At 35.7% G+C, this 24,328-nt stretch overlaps 1 protein-coding gene across 8 annotated transcripts in view; it reads left to right on the top strand.

Annotated features, from left to right (window-relative positions):
- Window positions 1–24,328, top strand: part of SYCP1 (synaptonemal complex protein 1) — a 120,271-nt gene that overhangs the window by 77,148 nt on the left and 18,795 nt on the right. For 6 of the 8 annotated variants that reach the window (XM_087445009.1, XM_087444979.1, XM_087444988.1 and 3 more), the window contains 4 exons: window positions 6,826–6,942; window positions 7,374–7,484; window positions 8,636–8,728; window positions 9,559–9,633. In XM_087445009.1, the coding sequence (XP_087301135.1) occupies window positions 6,826–6,942; window positions 7,374–7,484; window positions 8,636–8,728; window positions 9,559–9,633 (396 nt within the window). Of the gene's footprint in view, window positions 1–6,825; window positions 6,943–7,373; window positions 7,485–8,635; window positions 8,729–9,558; window positions 9,634–17,439; window positions 17,469–24,328 lie in introns of all 8 variants that reach the window. The other 2 variants (XM_087445024.1, XM_087444996.1) reach the window with 2 other exon arrangements.

Raw genomic sequence — 24,328 nt, 5'->3', positions numbered from 1 at the left:
CTCTTTGTCTTTAATTCAGGACATTTTGGTTATGATGTGTCTTGGTGTGGGCCTTTCTGGGTTTATCTTGTTTGAGGCTCTCTGTGCTTCCTGTACCTGGATGTCTGTTTCCTTCCTTAGGGTAGGGAAGTTTTCATCTATTATTTCTTGAAATAGATTCTCTACCCCTTTGTCTCGCTCTTCTCCTTCCGGGACACCTATAACCCGGATGTTATTGTGCTTGATGTTGTCCCAGAGGTCCCTTAGACTGTCCTCACTCTTTTTAATTCTTTTCTCTTTTACCTGTTCACCTTGGGTAATTTCTTCTAGTCTTTCGTCCAGCTCACAGATCCGTTCTTCTGTATCCTCTACTCTGCTTTTGAGTCCCTCTAGTGAATTTTTCATTTCCAGTATTGTATTCTTCATTTCTGATTTGTTCTTTTTTATATCTTCCATTTCTTTGTTGAAATTCTCACTGAGTTCATCTATTCTTCTCCCCAGATCATTGAGCATCCTTAACACTCTTAGTTTGAACTCTCTGTGAGGTAGGTTGCTCATTTCTGTTTCACTTAGTTCCTTTTCTGGGGTTTTGTCCTGTTCCCTTACTTGGAATGTATTCCTTTGCCTCCTCATTTGCCTCTTTCCCTGTGCTTGTGACTACGTATTAGGTAGGTCAGCTACATCTCCTGCTCTTGGATAGGTGACCTTATGTAAGTGATGGTTTAGGAGGCCTGCCGTGTGCTTCCCTCAGTTCTCAATGTTCCAGGGGTAACCCCTATGTGGGCTACGTTTGTCCTTCTGTTGTGGCCTGTTTGCTCTCCCTGTAGGCGCCCAGGTTGGCCAAGTTATGCTCCTAGCCAGCTATTGTAATGCTCAGCTGCTTGTAGTTGTTGTGGGCCCTTCAGTCTCTTTATCAGGTGTGGGGATCCCCAGCATAGTTGGCTGCAAGTTCTAATACCACATTTGTGTTGCAATATTTCTTTTAAGTGAGTAGGCTCCCAGTGTGGCAGGTTGTTAGGCTCAGGGGCTTACAATTGCTATAAGCCTCCAGCCTTTAGGTCTCTTGTCATCTCTCTCAGGATTGCAGCTGGGTGGGGCTGGCCTCAGGCACAGGAGCACCCAATTCTTTCAGGCTTTGGAAGGTGGGGCAAACCCCCTATGTGGTTCTTTGAGAAGCACAAGTCTTCTGCAGCTGACAAGCCCTGCCGCCCACAGGTCCACACACACAGTCAACACAGTCCTGCCCCGTGTGCGCGCCCCGACCTCCCGAAGCGGACCCAGTCTCTCCACAGCAGGAGCCCCACACACTCCACCACCGCCCCACACTCTCCACCCGCTCCTTGTGCACGCCCTGCCCCACTGAAGTGGGCTCAGTTGCGAGGCTGCAGAGAATCCATTCACCAATCTATGCAGGCCCACAAGTTGCCCGAGGGCTTGTTGTTGGGTGGGGCCTGTCTCTAGGGTGGGCTGCCCGCTCGCCCTGGCTGAGCTGGATTAAATAGTGCTCTAGCAGGTGGGGCAGACCCTGGGCTAGCAGGCCCCAGGGAGAACTCTAATGGCGTCTGTGTCAGCCCGCCCACACCAGGCCACAACAATGGCCGCCGCCAATGTCCCAGTCCCTGCAGAGGTCTCACCTCTCACCGAGATGCACACAGGGCCTATTAGGTGAGTCTCTTTTCACCAAAGCACTGTGCACCTTTCTTTCTGGTGATTTTAGGATGCTTTCTGAAATGGGTGAGTTTGCGCGCGGGCCCTTTAAGAACTGGTTTTAATTTCTTTGTGAACCAGCTTTTCTGGGGGTACTCCCCAATGTTTTAGTAGCAGGCAAAGTCAGATATTATGCCACTCATCTCGATTGTGCTGGATCCACGAAATGCCCACAGCGGAGGAGCTCCCCAGCTCAGGGCCCCGCGCCTCCAGGGAGGGCTGCGTATCTGTGGGCTGCTCCTGGGTGGCCGTGAGGCGCTGCGGCTTGTGAAGGCAAGCTGGCGTTTTTCCTCTCCAGAAGGGATTTTCTGCCTCTTCTACCTCAGTTAGGATTGTCCGTTGTTGTAGGAGTTCCTCTTATCCAGTTTTCAGTTATGTCTCAGGGGTAATGTTTCCACCAGTAGTTGTAAATTGGCTGTGTCCACGGGAGGAGGCCAGCTCAGAGTCTGCCTACGCCGCCCTCTTGACCCTATACCTGAGAGTGGCATTTATAATGATAAAGGTGTCAATTAATCAGGAAGATATAATGATCATGGGTATGTTTGTACTTAATAACAGAGCTTCAAAATAGGTGAAGGAAAAACTTAAAAAACTAAAATGAGAAATAGACAATTTCATAATTGTAGTTGGGGATTGTAATACCCCTCTTTCAGCAATTAATACAACTAATAAAAAATTGGTAAGAATATGGAAAATCTGAAAAACACTATTAACTACCTTGACTTAATTGACATTCGTAGAACAATATAGTTACAGCTGTAAATTCTTTTGAAGTGCACATAGAATGTTTAGCAAGGTAGATCATATGCTGGGCAATAAAACGAGTCTCCATACACTTAAAAAGTTTGAAGTCTTACAGAGTATGTTCTCTCACTACTACAGAATTAAATTAGAAATAAGTAACCATAAGATATGTAGAAAAACCTAAATATTTGAAAATTAAGCATCATATGAGTAAATAATTCATGGGCCAAAGAAGAAATCACAAGGAAAATTAGAACTTATTTTAAACTGAATGATAATAGAAATATGACATATCAAAATTTGTGGGATGCAACTAAAACAGTTCTTGGAGGGAAATTTATAAACACTGTTTATTTTAGAAAAGAAGAAATGGCCTAGGTTTTCATCTAGAAACTGAAAAAAGGTGAGCAAATTAAACCCACAGAAAGTAGATAAAAGGAAATAATAAAGATAAGAGAGATCAAAGAAGTAGAAGAGAGACAAAGAAAAAATTAATGAAGTCAAAAGTTGATTCTTAGAAAATATTAATAAAATTGATAAGCCCTTAGCAGGATTGATTACAAAAAGAGAGAATAAAATTCACTAAAGGCAATAATGAAATAGGACATTATTAACATAGATACTATAAATATTAAAAGGATGACAAAGGAATGTCATGAACACCTTTATGCCAATAAATTTGAAACTTAGATGAAATGGACAAATTTCTTGGAAAACCTAACTTACTAAAACTGACTGAAGATGAAATGGACAATCTGAAGAGCTATATATCAGGGAAATTGAATTTGTCATTAAAAATCTCCTGGAGAAAAATCCAGATCTGGAAGGTCTCACTGGTAATTCTAACAAACACTTCAGGAAGAAATAATACCAGTCTTTCACAAACTCTTCCATAAAATAGAAGAGAGGGAACAATTCCCAACTAGTTTTTTGATACCAAATCCTGACAAAGACATTACAAGGAAAGAAGATTACAGACCAATATCAATTATAAATATAGATATAAAATCCTTAACAAAATATTAGTAAAGCTAATCTAGTGATATGTTAAAACCATATTACCTTGAACAAGTGAGGGTTTACCTTGGGAATGTAAGATTGGTTTAAAATTTGAGATTATCAGTGAGATTTACTCTATTAAGTAATAAAAGAGAAAAATTATGTAGTCATTCAATGGTTGCAGAAAAAGCATTTCACAAGATTCAATACTCATTCTTGATAAAAATTTTCAATAAACTAGGAATAGAAGGAGACTTCCTCAGTCTGATACAGAAGATCTGCAAAATACCTAAAGCTAGCATCATACTTAATGATGAAAGACTGAATTCTTTGCCTTTAACATCAAGAACAATGTCTGCTCTCACCACCCCTATTCAACATTCTATAGAGGTTCTAGCTAGTACATTAAGGCAAGAAAAAGAAATAAAAGGTATATAGATTGGAAAAGAATATGTAAAAGTGTGTCTTCTTAAGTGATGTGATTGTCTGCATTGAAAATTCTGAGATTTTTACAAAGTCATAGTGTACTAGTAAGTGAACTTGGCAAAGTCATGAGACACGATGTCAATTACCAAAAATCAGTTGTCTTTCTATATGTTGACAGCTACTAACTGAAAAAAGAATTTTAAAATACAGTACCACTTATAGTACTATGAAAATCCATACAATAGAGATAAATTTAACAAAATATGTGGAAGACTCATACACTAAAACGTACCAACATTACTGACACAAATTAAAGAAGACTTAAGTAAATAAATATATATCATGTTCATTGGTTGGACACCTTAATATCTTTAAGATGTCAGATTTTCCCAAATTGATCTAGAAATTCAGTCAGTCCCCAGCAACCAAATAGACAGATGAGTGAAAGACATGAATAGAGATTTCACAGAATAGAAAACATGAAGAGTTAAACATATTACACAGTTTTTAGGAAAATGCAAATTCAGTGACAAAACTTCAGTCAAATATATTTGATGTTATCAGCTGTTGATGAGGTTGTAAAGCAGGCAAAATTCGTATCACGTTGTTGCTGGGAATTTAAGTTGGTGTATGTACTTCAGAAAATAATGTCATTGTCTTGTAAAGGTGAACATGCAACCTGCCCTATGACCCAGCAATTCCAATTCTAGGTATATACTATAGAAAAATTTTACACACCTACACCAGGAGATGTTTGCAAGAACATTCACAGCATTATCGTGTGTATTAATCCCATGTTGGAGACAATTCAGTGTCTATGAACAATTGAATACATAAATACTCATACAATGTTACATACTCAGCAGTGAAAATGGAAGAACTATATTTACACACATAAATATCTAAAACATACTGCTGAATAAAAAATGGAAGAAAAATATACATACTATGAAAACATTTATATAAAGTTCAAAATCAAAAAACTGAAATATTGTTACATAATTATGCAGTAAACCTTATAAAAAAGAGCAAGGAAATAATGAATATAAAATAAGAATATCTGTTACATTTGAAGGGGCAGAAGGGGAAAACTAATAAAGAGAGGCACTCAGAAGCCTTTATCAATATTGATAGTGTTCTGTGTCTTAAAGTTTGTGGTTGCGTCATGGGTACCGAAGACAGTCTGATTCATTATTAAATTACGAATGTTTTCCTTTCTCAATTCCTGTCCTTGCTTATACCCCCTCCTCAATTCTGATTCAGCCCTAAGGTAATAAGTGATTCTGGAGGATGGGTGCTAATTAAGGGTCCTCTTTCTTTTGATAATTACTATATTTGAGTCATATCTACATGACTCAGTAAATATCTGTACAAAATATTTGACAACAATTGAAATGGAAGGTGTTGATTCTTTATAGAAAATTAATCTCATTAAGAGTATGCTTTTTAATGAAATCCATTTTGTCTATTTTTCTTTAGTTGCTTATGCTTTTAGTGTCATAGCTAAGAATCCATTGCCAAATCCATTGTCATGAATGTTAACTCCTATTTTTCTTCTAAGAGTTTTATAGTTTTAGCTATTACATTTAGATCTTTAATCTATTTTGAGTTAATTTTTTTATATGGTGTGAGGTAGGGGTCCAACTTCATTCTTTTCTATGTGAATGTCAGTTGTCTCAGCAACATTTGTTAAAGAAACTATTCTTTCCCCCATTGAATTGTCTTGTCATGCTTGTAGAAAATAAATTAACCATAGACGTGTGGCTTTATTTCTGGACTCCCAATTCTATACCATTGACCTGTATGTTTACCTTATGTCGGTACCACACTGTTTTGATTATTGTAGCTTTTTAGTATGTTTTAAAATTGGGGAGTATGTGTCCTCCAACATTGCTCTTTTTCAAGATTGTTTTGGCTATTTGAGGTTCCTGGTAATTTCATATAAATTTTAGGATTAGCTTGTTTATTTCTGATGAAAAGGCACTTGGAATTTTGGTAGAGATTGCATTTTGTCTTTTCACTCTCTTGCTAGTGTCTTTTGTCAAAGGACAGTAGCAAGAGAGTGAAAAGACAACCCATATAATGGGAGAAAATATTTGCAGTTCATATATTTGATAATGATCTAGTGTCCAGAATATATAAAGAACACTTCCAATTCAACAACAAAAGCCAGTCACAGAAGGACAAATACTACATGATTCCACCTATAGGAGGTACCTAAAATAGACAAACCCGTAGAAGCAGAGATTAAAACAGTGATTACAAGGGAGTGGGGGGAGGGAGAAATGGGGAGTTATTCAATTTGTATAAAGTTTCAGTTATGCAGAATAAATTAGTTCTGGAGATCTACTGTACAGCATAGTGCCTATAGTCAACAATACTGTATTGTGTACTTAAAAATTTCTTGAGAGTAGATCTCATGTTAAGTCTTCTTATGACAAAAACAAAAAAAAAAAGGAAACTTTTAGAGGTGATGGATATGTCTATTACCTTGGTTGTGGTGATGGTTTCACAAGTGTATGCATATGTCCAAATCAAATTGTATAATTAAATATGTGTAGTTTTTTGTATATCAGTTATACCTTGATAAAGCTGTTGTTCTTAAAAAAAGAATGTTTTTTCTTTGAATCACATGGGTGTTCTGTCCAAATGGAATAGTTACTTACTGTAATAAAACATATTGAATGGAGACTAAACAATTTAAATATTGTTGAGAAATTCACTGAGAATAAAAATATGGCTGCTTTTAAAAAATTACTTGTCAAGACTAAATACGTATTTTAGGGGAGAAGATAGATTTTGTGAAAAATAAAGCACATCTCACCATATGTAAAATGTAAGGAAAATGACCCAACCATAATTTCCATGAATAAGTAATCTTTTGAGTCATAAAACCACAGAATGAATACAGAATATTTTCAAGTAATCCTTAGCATTTACTAATGTTCATGCTATTTTCTTCACTTAAAGGTCAGTAAATTAGAGTTAGAACTAGAAGGTGCCAAACAAAAATTTAAAGAAATGGCTGACAGCTATCAAAAAGAAATTGAGGACAAAAAGATATCAGAAGAAAATCTTTTGGGAGAGGTAGGAAAAACTAACTGTGTTTGAGAATTTGTTATACTAAAACTCTATATTTGTCTATTAGCATTTTAAGAGAAAAGTAATAATTCTTAATTTTTACAATATGATTTTTAAAAAGATTTAATAAATTTATATTAGGGACAGTTAGTTTCTTATAGAAGCTAAAAGTATCCTTTAATTCTAAGTATTTGAGGGTTGAGTAGTGTATAATTACTTTGAAAAGATTAAATGATCATTACAGTGTTATACTGTCATCTCACTTGATAGATCAAAATACCCTAAAATAAACCAAAACACTACTGCATTTTCTACTTGGCTTTTCTAATTTTCTAGTGTTTGATTTCTACATTTTATATAAGTAGAGCATATGGTCTTTACATTTAAGTTAAATTTGTTTTTTGTGTATTAATTTTAAGAAACAATTTATTTGATAGGTTGAGAAAGCAAAAGTAATAGCTGATGAAGCAGTAAAATTACAGAAAGAAATTGATATACGATGTCAACATAAAATAGCTGAAATGGTAGCACTTATGGAAAAACATAAGGTAATTTTTTTCTATTGTAATGGGTAATGAAAATTATTAATTGGAGCTTTATGCATAAAAATGGTGAAATCAAGATAGTATTCCGATTTGTCAGAGAAAATTATTGTCTGTACAACAATGACTAAATTATAGCTGGAGTACCCTTGATCTCCCATTTCTCCAAGTTCAAATCTTAACCACTCAAAGCTGAGCTTGGGTGTCACTTCCTTGAGGAAATCTCTTCTTATCATCTCTGATGGAAGGAAGTAATCACTCTTTTTCTGAATTTTCCTAGCAGTCTCTTAAGCACTTTCCACCTTATATTTATTCAAGTACATTCCCAGGATATGTATCTCATTAATATTTGTATCCTCTACGTATGTCTAACACATACTAGGCTAAACAAATTTATCAATGGAATAAATAAATGAAAGGCTTAATGTTTGTTTTGTTTGCAGCTGTGCTCTATTTTTATTGTTGTTTTAAAATAATCATTCTATTAGGGAATTAAACCTTATTCTCTTCAAAATTTGAAGAGTAGGCAGCCTATACCTACTTATTCATCTTTAAAAATTGTTGCTGGGATATAACATTATTATGAGGTAACCAGTGAGGATTTAAAAAAATATTTGAAGTAACATTTGAACTCACAGATTTAAACATATTTGGTATGTCTCAATCTAGTTCAGTTTTTATCCTTGTTGATATCAAATTGTCTCGTCTTTGGCAGCGGGAGCTTCTTCAAACTGGCTGGCAAGTCCTTTGACTTGAACTTAATAGTCTCTGATAGCTTTCTTGCTTTCTGTTATGACAAAATGTTCAAGACTCATCTTCTATTTCTTCCCCAAGATCTGGAATCATCCACTTTCTAAGAGGTCCTGGTGTTTCTAGCCTATTTTTAAAATTATGATATTCAGTGTTTCTAATTAAAAAGAATTATTTCTTCCTCGTGTTAGATTATTTCCAAGAGTGTTATCTATGTTTCATTGTTTATGTTGTGTGAATTAAAAAATATAATTGAAAAGTTTTAAAAATATGCTCAAATATGTATATATTACTGAATTCATAAATATCATTTTCTGCAAATATTAAATACATAAAGATAATGGTCTTCTTAAAACGTAATCTATTTGGGTTCTAATATACCTAAATGTTTTCTTTGTTTAATATAGCACCAATATGATAAAATCGTTGAAGAAAGAGACTCAGAGTTAGGACTTTATAAGAGCAAAGAACAAGAACAGTCATCAATGAAAGCATCTTTGGTGAGATACAGAACAAATAGCAGTAGAAGCCAATTTTCATGTCAGTGTGGCTGGTGGAACAGAGTATATAAAAGTGGTAAAGAGCTCAAACCATACTGTTTGAGCTATAGAATCAAAGAATCTTAGATCTGAAAGGGATCTTATAGATCTTATATGGTTTTCCAATATATTTTTTGGAAAATGTACTTTCAAAAATATTTCCAAAATATATTTTCCAATATATTATTTTATTAAGTGGTTTTCCAATATATTTTTTGAAATGCTGGAATGAACTCTTTTTTTCAAACGAAAAGCTATAAACTCAGTTGCAAATAAGTTTGGAGCTCTGATTGAGATTGGGAGAGGAGGAGTGGGATAGATTGGGAGAGGATGAGGAAGAGAGATATACATAGTATTAAATAGTTCTTGGGCCGGCCCCGTGGCTTGGTGGTTAAGTGAGCGCGCTCCGCTGCTGGCGACCCGAGTTCGGATCCCGGGCTCCCACCAGCACGCTGCCTCTCCGGCAGTGCTGAGGCCGCGTCCCACATACAGCAACTAGAAGGATGTGCAGCTATGACATACAACTATCTACTGGGGCTTTGGGGGAAAAAATAAATAAATAAAATCTTTAAATAGTTCTTTAGAGCAAACTATAAAAAATTTGTCTAAATGAAATCTTCAGTTATGTTCAACTAGCAGCCTTCATATTAGTGGGCTTTTAAAGTATATATATTTTATGAGTGAATTTACTTCTCTATAAAAGTAAATTTATATGAAATCCTCGTTTGCATTTTCTTCATCTTGAGAAATATATGGATGCACTTATAAACTTTGTGTTTCTTTTTCTTTAGGAGATTGAACTGTCCAATCTCAAAAATGAACTTTCATCTGTTAAGAAACAACTTGAAATAGAAAGAGAAGAAAAAGTAAGTTTTGTGGCATTATAGATAAAGTAATCATAAGGTTTAGGTGCAACTTCACATTTTTATAAACATGTCATATTAGCAAATACGATAAATTTGGGTAACTAGGGATTAGCTTTTTTTTTCAGAAGTACTTTAGCATACTTGTTTAAATATTAAACACATGTATAGGTACACTTTGAGAGTAGGTGTGCTTTTAGATATACTATAAGTATTTGAGAAATATCTCATATATTATAAAATGCTTGTATATTTAAATGTATTTTTTAGCTATTCATCGTGTTTCAAAAAAATGCTTTATATTTGTATGGTGTTTTGAAATTTACTTAGTGAATTGACTCACACTTTAAAATGAAAAATACTATTTATTTTTTTTGCTTCCTATGTGACAGGCACTGTGCTTAGTGCCCTACTTCCATCTAATTTAATCCTTACAACAATGCTATGAACAATACTTATTATTATCTTCATTTTTACAGAGGTTAGATTATTTATTTAAGATCACATAATAAAAAGGTAGAATGGCTTAGAATTTAAATCTAGGTCTATTTTGCGTGATTTCAAATCCTGTTCTCTTCATCACTCTGCAACAGCCTAGATAACATGCACTTTCAATTTCAAGCCTTTGTGCATTGGTTCACATTGTTTCCTGCATTCAATTCCTTTCTTCCTCTCTCTCCCTATGGAAAATCTCACATGTCTTTCCCATTCCCAAGATGAGCGTACTTTTATGTGTTCCTGTAGCACTTTGTTCTTATATTAAAATAATTATGTCATTCTGTGTCCCCATTATATTTCAGGTTCTTCAAGGGCTAGGATTCTGTCTTATTTATCTTTATTTTCCCTTTATCTAGCGCAGTGCTTTGAAAATTTTCTATTTTCTTTTCTTTTATTATATTTATTTTATTTTTTTTATTGCAGTAACATTGGTTTATAACATTGTATAAATTTCAGGTGTACACCGTTATACTTCTATTTCTGCATAGATTACATCATTTTCACCACCCAAAGACTAATTACAATACATCACCACACACATATGCCTAATTATCCCTTTCGCCCCCCTCCTTCTCTTCTGGTAACCACCAATCCAATCTCTGTCTCTATGTGTTTGTTGTTGTTTTTATCTTCTACTTATGAGTGAGATCACACCGTATTTGACCTTCTCCCTCTGACTTATTTCACTTTGCATAATACCCTCAACGTCCATCCACGTTGTCACAAATGGCTGGATTTCATTGTTTCTTATGGCTGAGTATTCCATTGTGTATGTATACCACATCTTCTTTATCCATTCGTCCCTTGATGGGCACTTAGGTTGCTTCCAAGTCTTGGCTATTGTCAATAATACTGCAATGAACACAGGGGTGCATGTATCTCTATGCGTTGGTGTTTTCATGTTATTTGGATAAATACCCAGCAGTGGAATAGCTAGATTGTGTGGGAGTTCTATCCTTAATTTTTTGAGGACTCTCCATACTGGTTTCCATAGTGGCTGCACCGGTTTGCACTCCCACCAGCAGTGTATGAGAGTTCCCTTCTCTCCACATCCTCTCCAGCACTTGTTGTTTCCTGTCTTGTTAATTATAGCCATTCTGATGGGTGTGAGGTGATATCTCATTGTAGTTTTGATTTGCGTTTCCCTGATAGTTAATGATGTTGAACATCTTTTCATGTACCTGTTGGCCATTTGTGTATCTTCTTTGAGGAAATGTCTGTTCCGGTCTTTTGCCTATGTTTTAATTGGGTTGTTAGTTTTTTTGTTGTTGAGCTGTATGAGTTCTTTATATATTTTGGAGATTAATCCCTTATCAGATATATGGTTTGCAAATATCTTCTCCCACTTGTTACGTTGTCTTTTCGTTTTGTTGATGGTTTCCTTTGCTGTGCAGAAGCTTTTTATTTTGATGTAGTCCCATTTGTTTTTTTTCTATTGTTTCTCTTGCCCAGTCAGACATGGTGCTTGAAAATATGTTGCTAAGACCGATGTCAAAGAGCGTGCTGCCTATGTTTTCTTCTAGAAGTTTCATAGTTTCAGGTCTTACAATGTAAAGTCTTTGATCTGTTTTGAGTTAATTTTTGTATATGGTGTAAGGTAATGTTCTACTTTCATTTTGTTGCATGTGGCTGTCCAGTTTTCCCAACACCATTTGTTGAAGAGACTTTCTTTTCTCCATTGTATGTTCTTGGCTCCTTTGTCGAAGATTAGCTGTCCGTAGATGTGTGGGTTTATTTCTGGGTTCTCGATTCTGTTCCATTGATCTGTGTGTCTGTTTTTGTGCCAGTACCATGCTGTTTTGGTTACTATAGCTTTGTAGTGTATTTTGAAATCAGGGAGTGTGATACCCCCAGCTTTGTTCTTTTTTCTCAGGATTCCTTTGGCTATTCAGGCAGGGTCTTTTGTTGTTCCATTAAATTTTAGGATTCTTTGTTCTATTTCTGTGGAACATGTTATTGGGACTTTGATAGGGATTGCATTGAATCTATAGATTGCTTTAGGAAGCATGGACATCTTAACTATGTTAATTCGTCCAATCCAAGAGCACGGAATATCTTTCCATTTCTTTGTGTCTTCTTCAATTTCTTTCAGCAATGTTTTATAGTTTTCAGTGTACAGCTCTTTCACCTCTTTGGTGAAACCGAGGTTTCACCTAGGTAGAAAATTTTCTATTTTCAATAAATGTTTGTCAAAGGAATGACTAAGTGGCTTTTTATTCACCTGCAATAGTAACATACATTTATTATACATTACCTTTTTTTTGTGTGTGTGAGGAAGATCGGCCCTGAGCTAACATCTGCCAATCCTCCTCTTTTTGCTGAGGAAGACAACCTGGGCTAACAGCCATGCCCATCTTCCTCCACTTTATATGGGACACTGCCACAGCATGGCTTGATAGGTGGTGTGTCGGTGCATGCCCGGGATCCGAACTGGCGAACCCCGGGCCGCCACAGTGGAGTGCGCGCACTTAACCGCTGCGCCACTGGCCCAGTCCCTATTATACATTACCTTTATCTTACTGTTTCAGTAGAAGAGAAATCCTTCCTTGTCTTTAGCTATTCTTAATGTTCTTTTTCAATTTTTTCCGGTTTTATTGAGATATAATTGACATACAGCACTGTATAAGTTTAAGGTGTACAGCATAATGATTTAACTTACTTACATTGTGAAATGATTACCACAATAAGTTTAGTTAACATCCATCATCTCATATAGATACAAAAAAGTAGAAAAAGGAAAAAAAGCCCCCCCCCACCCCGGTTTTTTGGTGAGGAAGATTGGCCCTGAGCTAACAAATGTTGCCAATCTTCCTCTTTTTGCTTGAGGAAGAGTGGCCCTGAGCTAAGTTCTGTGCCCATCTTCCTGTGTTTTGTATGTGGGACGCTGTCACAGCATGGCTTGACGTGTGGTATAGGTCCATGCGCAGGATCTGAACCCGCAAACCTGGGCCACCGAAGCGGAGTGCACTGAACGTAACCACTATGCTACCAGCCTGGCCCCAAGGTTTTTTTCCTTGTGATGAGAACTCCTAGGATTTACTCTCTTAACTTTCAAATGTACCATACACCAGTGTTAACTATAGTTGCCATGTTGTACATTACATCCCTAGTACTTATTTATCTTATAAATCTTATAACTGAAAGTTTGTACTTTCTGATCACTTTCATCCAATTCCCCATCCCCCCACCCTCTGCTTCTAGTAACCACAAATCTGATCTCTTTTTCTATGAGTTGGTTTGTTCTTTAGATTCCACATATAAGTGAGATCATATAGTGTTTGTCTTTCTCTGTCTGACTTATTTCACTTAGCATAATGTTCTCAGAGTCCATCTGTGTTGTCATAAATAGCAGGATTTCCTTCTTTTTTACAGCTGAATAATATTCCATTGGGTTTATATACATGCCTACTTTTTTTTATTGTGAAATGATTACTACGAGTTTAGTTACCATCCATCATCTCATATAGATACTAAAAAAAAGAAAAAGAAAAAAATGTTTTTTCTCCTTGTGATGAGAGCTCTAAGGATGTACTCTCTTAATAACTTTTGTGTATACCATACAGCAGTATTAACTATAGTCATTGTGTTTTACATTACATCCCTAGTACCTATTTATCTTATAACTACAAGTTTGTATCTTTTGACCACGTTCATCCAATTCACCCTCCCCAAGCCCTATGCCTCTGGTAACCACAAATCTGATCTCTTTTTCTATGAGTTTAGTTTTGTCTTTTTTTGGATTCCACATAAAAGTGAGACCATAAAATATTTGTCTTTATCTGTCTGACCTATTTCACTCAGCACATTGCTCTCAAGGTTCATCTTGTTGTCACAAATGGCAGGATGTCCTTTTTTATGGCTGAATGATATTCCATTATATATATATGTGTGTGTGTATATATATATATATATATATATATATACCCCCACATATATCAATCACAACTTTTTTATCTATTCATCCATTGATGGACACTTAGATTGTTTCCATGTCTTGGCTATTGTAAATAATGCTGCTATGAACATGGGAGTGTAGATATCTTCTCGGCATAGTGTTTTTGTTTTCTTTGGATACATTCCCAGAAGTAGAATTGCTGGATCATATGGTAGTTCCAGTTTTACTTTTTTGAAGAACCTCCATACTGTTTTCCATAGTGGCTGTACCAGTTTACAATCCCACCAGCAGTGCACAAGGGTTCCTTTTTCTCTACATCCTTACCAGCATTAGTTATCTCTTGTCTTTTTGATGATAACCATTCTAACTGACATGAGGTGATATCTCATGGTTTTGATTTGCATTTCCCTGATGATTGCATTGCTGAGCACCTTTTCATGTACCTGTTGGCCATTTGTATATCTTCTTTGGAAAAATGTCTGTTCAGGTCCTTTGCCCATTTTTTAATTGGATTGGTTTTTTGCTATTGAGTCGTATGAGTTCTTCATGTTTTTGATATTTACTCCTTATCAGATATATGGTTTGTAAATATTTTTTTCCAGTTCTGTAGATTGTCTTTTCATTTTGTTCATCTTTTATTTTTTTTATTTTTTTTATTTTTGCTGTGCAGAAGCTTTTTAGTTTGATGTAGTCCCTCTTGTTTATTTTTGATTTTGTTGCTTGTGCTTTTGGTGTCATATCCAAAAAATTGTTGCCGAGACCCATGTCAAGGAAATTTTCCTCCATTTTCTTCTAGGAGTTTTAATGTTTCCAGTGTTACGTCTAAGTCTTTAGTCCATTTCAACTTAATTTTTATGTGTAGTGTAAGATAGGGGTCTAGTTTCATTCTTTTACATGTGAATATGCAATTTTATCAGCACTGTTTATTGAAGAGACTGTCTCTTCTCCAATGAGTATTCTTGTTTCCCTTGTCAAATATTAGTTGACTGTATGCATGAGTTTATTTCTGAACTCTCTATTCTGTTCCATTGGTCTATGTGTCTGTTTTTATGCCATTATCATACTGTTTTGATTACTATAGCTTTGTAATATTGCTTGGAATCAAGAAGTGTGATGCCTCTATCTTCTTTCTCAGGATTGCTTTGACTACTTGGGATCTTTTGTGGTCCCATATATATTTTAGGATTGTTTTTTCTAATTCTGTAAAAAATTCTCTTGGAATCTTGATAGGGATTACATTGAATCTATAGATGGCTTTGGGTAAAACGGACATTTTAACAATATTAATTCTTCTGATCCATGAACACAGGATACCTTTCCATTTATTTGTGTCTTCTTTGATTTCTTTCATCAGTGTTTTATAGTTTTTAGTGTAGAGATCTTTCGCTTCCTTGGTTAAATTTATTCCTAGGTATTTTATGGCTTTTGATGCTGTTGTAAATGGGATTGTTTTCTCTATTTATTTTTCAGATAATTCATTGTTCGTGTATAGAAATGCTACTGATTTTTGTATGTTAATGTTGTATCCTTCAACTTTACTGAATTCACTTATTAGTTCTAACAGTTATTTGATGGAGTCTTTAGGATTTTCTATACACAAAATCATGTCACCTGCAAGTAGAGACAATTTTACTTCTTCCTTTCCAATTCAGATGCTTTTATTTCTTTTAGTTTCCTGATTGTTCTGGCTAGGACTTCCAGTGTTGTGTTGAATAGGAGTAGTGATAGTGGATATCTTTGCCTTGTTCCTGATCTTAGAGGAAGAGCTTTCAGCTTTTTACTGTTGAGCTGTGGGCTTGTCATATATGGCCTTTATTATGTTGAGGTACATTACTTTCCTACCCAGTCTGTTGAGAATTTTTATAATGAAAGGATGATGAATTTTGTCAAATGCTTTTTCTGCATCTATTGAGAGGCTGCTATCATTTTTATCCTTTATTTTGTTAATGTGGTGTATCACATGTATTGACTTGCGTATGTTGAACCATCCATGCATCCTAGGGATAAATCCCACTTGGTCATGGTGTATCATCTTTTTAGTGTGCTGTTGAATTCTGTTCACTAGTGTTTTGTAGAGGATTTTTGGATATATGTTTATCAGGGATATTGGCCTGTAATTTTCTTTTCTTGTATGCCCTTCTCTGGCTTTGGCAACAGAGTAATGCTGGCCTTGTTAAAATAAGTTTGGAACTCTTCCTTCTTCCTCAATTTTTTGGGAAGGTTTTGAGAAGGATGGTATTAATTCTTTTTAAAATTTTTAAAACCATCTGGTCCTGGGCTTTTATCATTGGGAGAGTTTTGATTACTTATTCCCTCTCCTTATTTGTTATTGGTCTGTTTAGATTTTCTGTTTTTTCATGATTCAGTCTTGGTAGGTTGTATGTTTCTAGGAATTTATCTGTTTTTTCTAGGTTATCCGATTTATTGGCATATAGTTGTTCATAGTAGTCTCTTTTGATCCTTTGTATTTCTGTGGTATTTTTCGTAATGTCTCTTCTTTCATTTCTGATTTTATTTGTTTGACTATCCTCTCTTTTTTTTATAGATTAGCTAAATGTGTCAGTTGTATTTATCTTTTCAAATAATCAGCTCTTAGTTTTCTTGATCTTTTCTATTGTTTTTATCATCTCCATTTCACTTATTTTTGCTCTGATCTTTGTTATTTTCTTCATTCTGCTAACTTTGGTCTTAGGTTGTTCTTCTTTTTCTATTTTCTTGAGGTATAAAGTTAGATCGTTTACTTGAGATCTTTCATTTTTCTTAATGTAGGTGTTTATCACTGTAAACTTTCCTCTTAGAACTGCTTGCATCCTGTAAGTTTTGGTATGCTGTGTTTCCATTTTCATTTATTTCAAGATATTTTTTGATTTCCCTTTTGATTTCTTCTTTGACCCATTGGTTGTTCAGGAGTATATTGTTTGATTTCCACATATTTTTGAGTTTTTTAGTTTACCTCCTATTATTGATTTCTAATTTCATACCATTGTGGTTGGAAAACATACTTGGTATGATTTCAGTCTTCTTAAATTTGTTAAGACTTGTTTTGTGGTCTCACATATGATTTATCCTGGAGATAAATCATATCTGTGTGCACTTGAGAAGAATATATATTTTGTTTTGTTGGATGGAAAGTTGTGTATATGTGTGTTAGGTCTGTTTGATCTAAAGTATAGTTCATATCCAATGTTTCCTTATTGATTTTTGTCTGAACAATCTATCCATTATTGAAAGTGGGGTACTGAAGTCCTCTACTGTTATTATATTGTTTACTATTTCTCCCTTCAGATCTGTTAGTATTAGCATAATATATTTAGGTGCTCTGATAATGGGTTCATATATATGTACAATTATTATATCCTCTTGATGAATTGACCCCTTTATTGTTATATAATGATCTTCTTTGTCTCTTGTTACAGCTTTTGACTTAGAGTCTGTTTTGTCTGATGTAAGTATAGCTACTCATGCTCTCTTTTGGTGTCTATTTGCATGGAATATCTTTTTCCATCCCTTAACTTTCAGCCTATGATTTGTCATTAAAGCTAAGTGAGTCTTTTATAGGCAGTCTGTAATTGGATCTTGTATATTTATCCATTCACCACTCTATGTCTTTTGCTTGGAGGATTTAGTCCATTTACATTTAAAGTAATTATTGTTAAGTAAGGAATTTTACTAAACCATCTAATTGTTTTCTGGCTGTTTTGTAGTTCTTTTGTTCCTTTCTTCTTCTTTTGCTGTCTTCCTTTGTGAATTGGTGATTTTAACTAGTGGTATATTTTGATTCCCTTCTGTTTATCTTTTGTGTTTCTACTGTAAGTTTTTGCTTCGTGGTTACCATGAGACTTACCTAAAAGATCTTATAGTTTTAACAGTATGTTTTAAGGTGATAACAGCTTAACTTGTAGTGCATACAAAACTCTACCCTTTTGTTCCCCCTCCGCATTTTATGTTTTTGATGTTACCATTTATATTTTTTAATAATGTGTGTCCATTAACAAATTATTGTGGCTAGATTATTTTTAATACTTTTGTCATTTAATCTGTATACTGGAGTTAATTGAGTAACACACCACCATATTACATATTAAAGTATTCTGAATTTGACCATATACTTACCTTTACCAGTGTGTTTTATATTTCATATGTTTTCATGTTATTAAATACCAGCCTTTTATTTCAGCTTAAAGAACTCCTTTCAGCAGTTCTTTAAGGCAGGTCTAGTGATGATGAACTCTGTCAGCTTTTCTTTTTCTGGGAAAGTCTTGATCTCTCTTTCATTTTGGAAGGACCACTTTGCTGGGTAAAATAGTCTTGGTCAGCAGTTTTTTTTCTTTGAGCACTTTGAATGTATCATCCCATTCTCTCCTGGTCTGCCAGGTTTCTGCTGAGAAATCCACTGATAGCCTTATGGTGGTTTGCTTGTATGTGAGAATTTTTTTTTTTTTCTTGATGTTGATGCTTTTAAAATTCTCTTTGTCTTTGATTTTAGTTTTATTATAATGTGTCTTGGAGAAGATTTCTTTGAGTTGAATCTGTTTGGGGACCTATGAGCTTCATGAACTTGAATGTCCAAATCTCTCTCCAGATTTGAGAAGTTCTCAGCCATCATTTCTTTAAATTAGCTTTCTGATCCTTTCTCCATCTCTTTTCCTCTGGGACTCCAATAATGTGTAAATTGTTTGATTCAGTGGTATCCCATAATTCATGTCTTCTTTCTTGACTTGTTTTCCTTCTTTTATCTTTGTTCTTTTGACTGGATAATTTCAAAATACTTATCTTTAAGTTCACAGATTCTTTCTTCTGCTTGCTCGAGTCTGATGTTGATGCTGTCTATTGCATTTTTCATTTATTCACTGTATTTTTCAGCTCCAGAATTTCTGTTTGGTTCTTTTTTTATGATTTCTGTCTCTCTGTTAAACTTCTCTTTCTGTTTTTGTATTGTTTTCTAGATTTTATTGAATTGTCTTTCTGTGTTTTCTTGTAGCTCATTGAGCTTCCTTAAAACAAGTGTTTTGAATTCTTTATTAGGCAAATCACAGATCTCCATTTCTTTGGGGGTGGTTACTGGAGAATTATTGTGTTCCTCTGGTGGTGTCATGTTGCTTTGACTTTTCATGTTCCTTGAAGTCTTGCATTGCTTTCTTCACATTTGAAGAAGCAGTTACCTCCTCCAGTCTTTATTGACTGCCTTTAGGAGAGAAGTATCTTCTGTCAGCCCTGCTAGGGATTCTAAGGCTTTCTTAGATCTTTTCTATAGATATGCCTGCTCCACAATTCTTTTTCCCTGTTTGAGGAGAATTCTTAAGACTCTATGCCTTTTCTTGATGCTGGAAAGGTTGGGTACTGACAGCCTTCCGTTTGCTTTCCCTAGGGCATTATTGAATGCTCAAGTTTGTGACTTTTCTTCTAATCTTGCAGAGTTGGGCGGCTTTCTGCTCATGCTTACTATCTGCAAAGGCTCGCACATGCTGCCTTTAGAGGCATGCACAGGTTAGCCAAGGGTGTGGTATGTGTGTGTGTGAGGTGTGTGCAGTGTTGGGTGTGCCCGTGGGCCAGTTGAGGGGATCTTCAGACATCCTCAGTGACTCTTGGGCAGGCTTCCTGATTGAGTCCCTGAAGTGCTTAGTAGGATCTGCATCCTTTCAGTACATTCTGAGCCCTCACTGCTATGCTCTCAGCCCCTCCCCACCCTCAGTCATGCAGCTCACCTCAGTATGCTGGATGGTGTGTGAAAGAAGTGGACCTCTTTGGCAGCATTCTGCACAATTGGGGAAGCTGGGCACTTACTCTCATACTCTGACTTTCCTCCGTGGGAAAAATTGCTGGGTGAGAGGGTCTCTCTTGGCACTGAGCTATGCTTTTTGTGATGGGGGTAAAGTGAAACTTCCTCTTACCCTCTTCAATGTATTCAATCTTGAATTTTTTGCTCCAATCGTGTCTAGAACTTCTCTGCTGAACTCCAGAACTTCCAGAAATGTACTCTCATCTCTGGATGAATGTCAAAATCTGTATTCTTGGTGAGGAGAATGATAGAAAACTCCTATTCTGCCATTTTGCCGAGATCACTCTCCTTTTTTATAATGTAAGCGTTTAGTACTATAAATTTCTCTCTCAGTTACTGCTTTAGCTGCATCCCACATATTTTGATATGTTGTGTTTTTGTTTTCATTCAGTTCTGTATAATTTTAGATTTCTTTGAGACTTCTTTGACCTATAGATTATTTAGAATTATGTTTTTAAATTTTCATGTGTTCAGAGATTTTCTTGTATTCTTTCTGTTATTGATTTCTAGTTAGATTTCATTATGGTCTGAGAACACAATCTGTATGGTTTCTGTATTAGTCTGCTTGGGCCACTATAACAAAACTACCATAGATTCAATAGCTTAAACAACAAATATTTATTTCTCACAGTTATAGAGGCTGGAAGTCTGAGCTCAGAGTGCCAGCATGGTCAGGTTTCTGATCAGGGCACATTTCCTGGCTTGTAGACAGCTATTTTCTTACTGTGTCCTCACAGGGCTGAGAGAGCACTCTGGTTTCTTCATCTCCTTATAAAGGCACCAGTCCCATCATGGGGGCCCTCCATGACTTTTTCCAAACCAAATTACTTCCCCAAGTCCCTGTCTCCAAACACCACACTACACTGGGGTTTAAGGCCTCAGTATATAGATTTTTGGAGGGGGGGACACAAACATTCAGTCCATAGCAATTTAATTCTTTTAAATTTGTTGAGGTTGGTTTTATGGCCCAGATCTGGCCTATCCTGTAAATGATCCATGAGTGCTTGAAACAAATGTATATTACGCTGTTGTTGATGGAATGTTCTGTAGATGTCAATTACATTCAATTAGTTGATTGTAGTGTTCAGATTTTGTATATTTTTGCCTATTTTCTGCCTAATAGTTCTGTCAGTTGCTGAAAGGAAGATGTTAAAGTTCGCAATGTTGTCTGTTTCCCTGGTCAGCTCTATCAGTTTTTTAAAACAATTTCACTGACATATAATTTATGTACCATGCAATCATTCATTTAAAGTGTAGAATTCCATGGTTTTTAATATATTGATAGATGTGCAACCATCACTGCTGTGTAATTTTATTTTTGGTGAGGAAGATTGGCTTTGAGCTAACATCTGCTACCAAGCCTCCCCTTTTTGCCTGAGGAAGACTGTCCCTGAGCTAATATCCATGCCCATCTTCATCTGTTTTGTATGTGGCACGCCTCTACAGCATGGCTTGATGAATGGAGTGTAGGTCAAGGTCCAGGATCCTAACCCGTGAGCCCCAGGCCGCCAAAGTGGAGCACGTGAACTTACCCAGTACACCACCAGGCCAGCCCCTGTAATTTTAGAACATCTGTTTCACCCCCAAAAGAATACCTATACCTGTCAGCAGTTATACTATCCCCTGCCATTACCAAGTTCACCAGCTCTAGGCAACCACTAATCTACTTTCTGTCCTAGAGATTCACATATTCTGGATATTTCACTTAATTGAAATCATATAATATATGGTCTTGTGACTGGCTTCTTTCGCTTAGTGTAATGTTTTCAAGGTCCATTCGTGTACTAGCATATATTAGCACTTTATTCCTTTTATTGCTGAATAATATTCTATTATATGGATATACCATGTTTTATTTATCCATTCATCAGTTGATGGAAATTTGGGTTGTTTCCACTTTGACTACTATGAATAATGCTGTCATGAATATTCATGTACAAGTTTTGTGTGGATATATGTTTTTATTTCTCTTGATTATATATGTAGGAGTAGAATAGCTGGGTAATATGGTATCTCTATGTTTAATGTTTTAAGGTACTACCCAACTGTTTTCTAAACCAACTGTACCATTTTGGATTCCCTCTTGTAATGCATGAAGGTCCCAGTTTTCCCACATCCTCACCAACACTTGCTGGTGTCTTTTTTTGGATTATAGTCACCCTAGTGGATGTGGCATGGTATATCGTTGTTTTGATTTGCATTTCTTTAATGGCTAATGATGTTGATTATATTTTCATGTGCTATTGACCATTTGTATCTTTTTTGGAGAAATGTCTATTCAGATACTTTGCCCATTTAAAAATTAGGTTATTTATCTTTTTAGTATTGAGTTTTAAGAGTTCTTTATGTAGTTTAGATACAAGTCCCTTATCTGATATAAGATTTGCAAATATTTTCTCCCATTCTGTGGATTGTCTTTTCAGTTTCTTGAAGGTATCATTTGTAGCACAAAGTCTTTAATTTTTATGAAATTCAATTTATCTAGATACCCTTTATCAGATTGAGAAAGTTCTCTTCTATTCCTAATTTGTTGAATGTTTTTATGATAAAAGAGTGTTGTTGGATTTTGTCAAATGCTTTTTCTGTGTCTATTGAGGTGATCATGTGGTTTTTGGTTTTTATTCTATTACTATAAAGTATTACATTAATTGATTTTCAGATGTTAAACCAATCTTGCATTCTTGGGAGAAGTCCTACTTGGTCATGATGTATAATCTTCTTTATATTCTGCTAGATTCAGTTTTCTAGTATTTTGTTGAGGATTTTTTGCATCTATATTCATAAGAGATACTGGTCTGTAGTTTTCTTGTGATGTCTTTGTCCTCAGGCTTCAAATCATTTCACCAACTCAGTGTGAAACCGTGGAGCCTGTCTGTCTATTTGAGAAGATAAGCTGTGGTTATTCATTTTTGCCATCTTACCACTCTCTCTTCAAGCTGTACTTCCTCACTTACCCAATTTTATGAGGGAAAGGATAAGAATTTCAGGATTTGGTATACTCCACTTACTGGGTGATGAGAGGGGGCCAGGTAAAAGGAGAAAATTCACGTGGTTTCTTAATCTCTTCTTTTTGTGTTTTCTGCTCCTGCAGGAGAATCTTTTCTGCTTTAAATCATGTCTTTTTACTTTATTCCTAGTATGTTCTATTTATTGGCAAGGATAATTAATTCTGTATGGGAGTGGTTGTTGTGCTTTCTTTGTCCAGACTAGAGAAACCAAAATGATAAGATTTAGTCATTTTTCCTGCCTTTTACTCTCTATACATTTTCTAGGCCTCTTTTTCCTGGACCGTCTACTTATCCCCTCGGCTATGTTCTTATCAAATTCAGGTATATTAGTGATAGTTATTATTATATGTGTTCACTTTCACTAATACTGTGCAAGTGGTGATTAGGTTAGGAGCTACACTGAGTAGAGTCATATCAGCACACCTGTGCTCTGTGGCTTTCCTGGTGAGTCTCATTAGAATCAGAGGTTATCACATGAGATTATAAGTTTCTGTTGTTGAATTTATTTTTGCCAGTTCTTAACTACTTTCCTTTCCTCCCTCCCTTTGTTCACTTTTGCTTAGGGGGAGGAAGATTTTATAATTTGGCTTCACTCTACCATCTTTACCAAGAAGTTTGATCTATTGTATTAATTATTTTATTGACATCTACTCGTGATCAATTAACCACTGCCAAAGACACGTGTTTGTGTATGAGCTAATTCACACCTTGGAAACGCTTGTTGTATTAGAACAGACTCTACTAAGATCTCCCGACCGGCAAAAATCCAAGTTGTAGAGACAATACATTGTGGGAGGTGCTTTCTCCTTTCTGTCCTCTAGAAGCCAAGATATATATTCTAACTGAGAGTCAGTGCAATTTTGCTAGTTTAGGGGATATACTTTATCCTAGAAGACAGCATTCCAGCCCCTTAGAGTAGACCCCAGTTGTCACTGTAACTGAAGATCAACCATTGGTGGTTGATAGGATACATAATAAGAACAGTGACTACATCAGCTTACTGCCAGCTTCTTTATGGTGAAGTGAGTTCTCTGGTTAGGAGCAACACTGTGGGAGAGATACCATGGTGTTCACAAGGTATTCAGTGAGGATAGATATTGGCATAGGCATCATGGGCAAGCAAGGCAAGTTTGCCTAAAGTTCTGTATATTGGAACTTTCCCTTCTCTGAGACGTTTAAGGCTCCCTGGGGCTGTAACAAGTCTGTTCTCCAGATAACTGTCATATTAAAGGCATACTCCATGTTCTTTTCTGTAGGCCAGGGTTAATTTTTCTTTTTGTCCTACTGAATACACACACCCTAATCTCGAGCAAAAATGATGTATTATTTCCTAGGTGTTTTGTACTTTTCTGTACTTTGTTTTTATCTCTTATTCCTGTTTATCTCATGTTGAAAGTTCATTATTCAAAGTCCAGCTGAAATGCGCCTTTTCTCAACACACAGAGAAAAAGTGAATTCTGCCTCTAAAGGCCCATAACAATATTTTGGATCTGTTTGCACCTCTTCACAGCTAGTTAC

Source organism: Ceratotherium simum, chromosome 2 (assembly GCF_057802395.1).
Source record: "Ceratotherium simum simum isolate JZ-2026a chromosome 2, ASM5780239v1, whole genome shotgun sequence".
In the NCBI taxonomy this organism is placed as follows: Eukaryota; Metazoa; Chordata; class Mammalia; order Perissodactyla; family Rhinocerotidae; genus Ceratotherium; species Ceratotherium simum.
The sequence above is the reverse complement of the archived record's forward strand: the minus strand, read 5'-3'. Positions and strand labels throughout refer to the sequence as shown.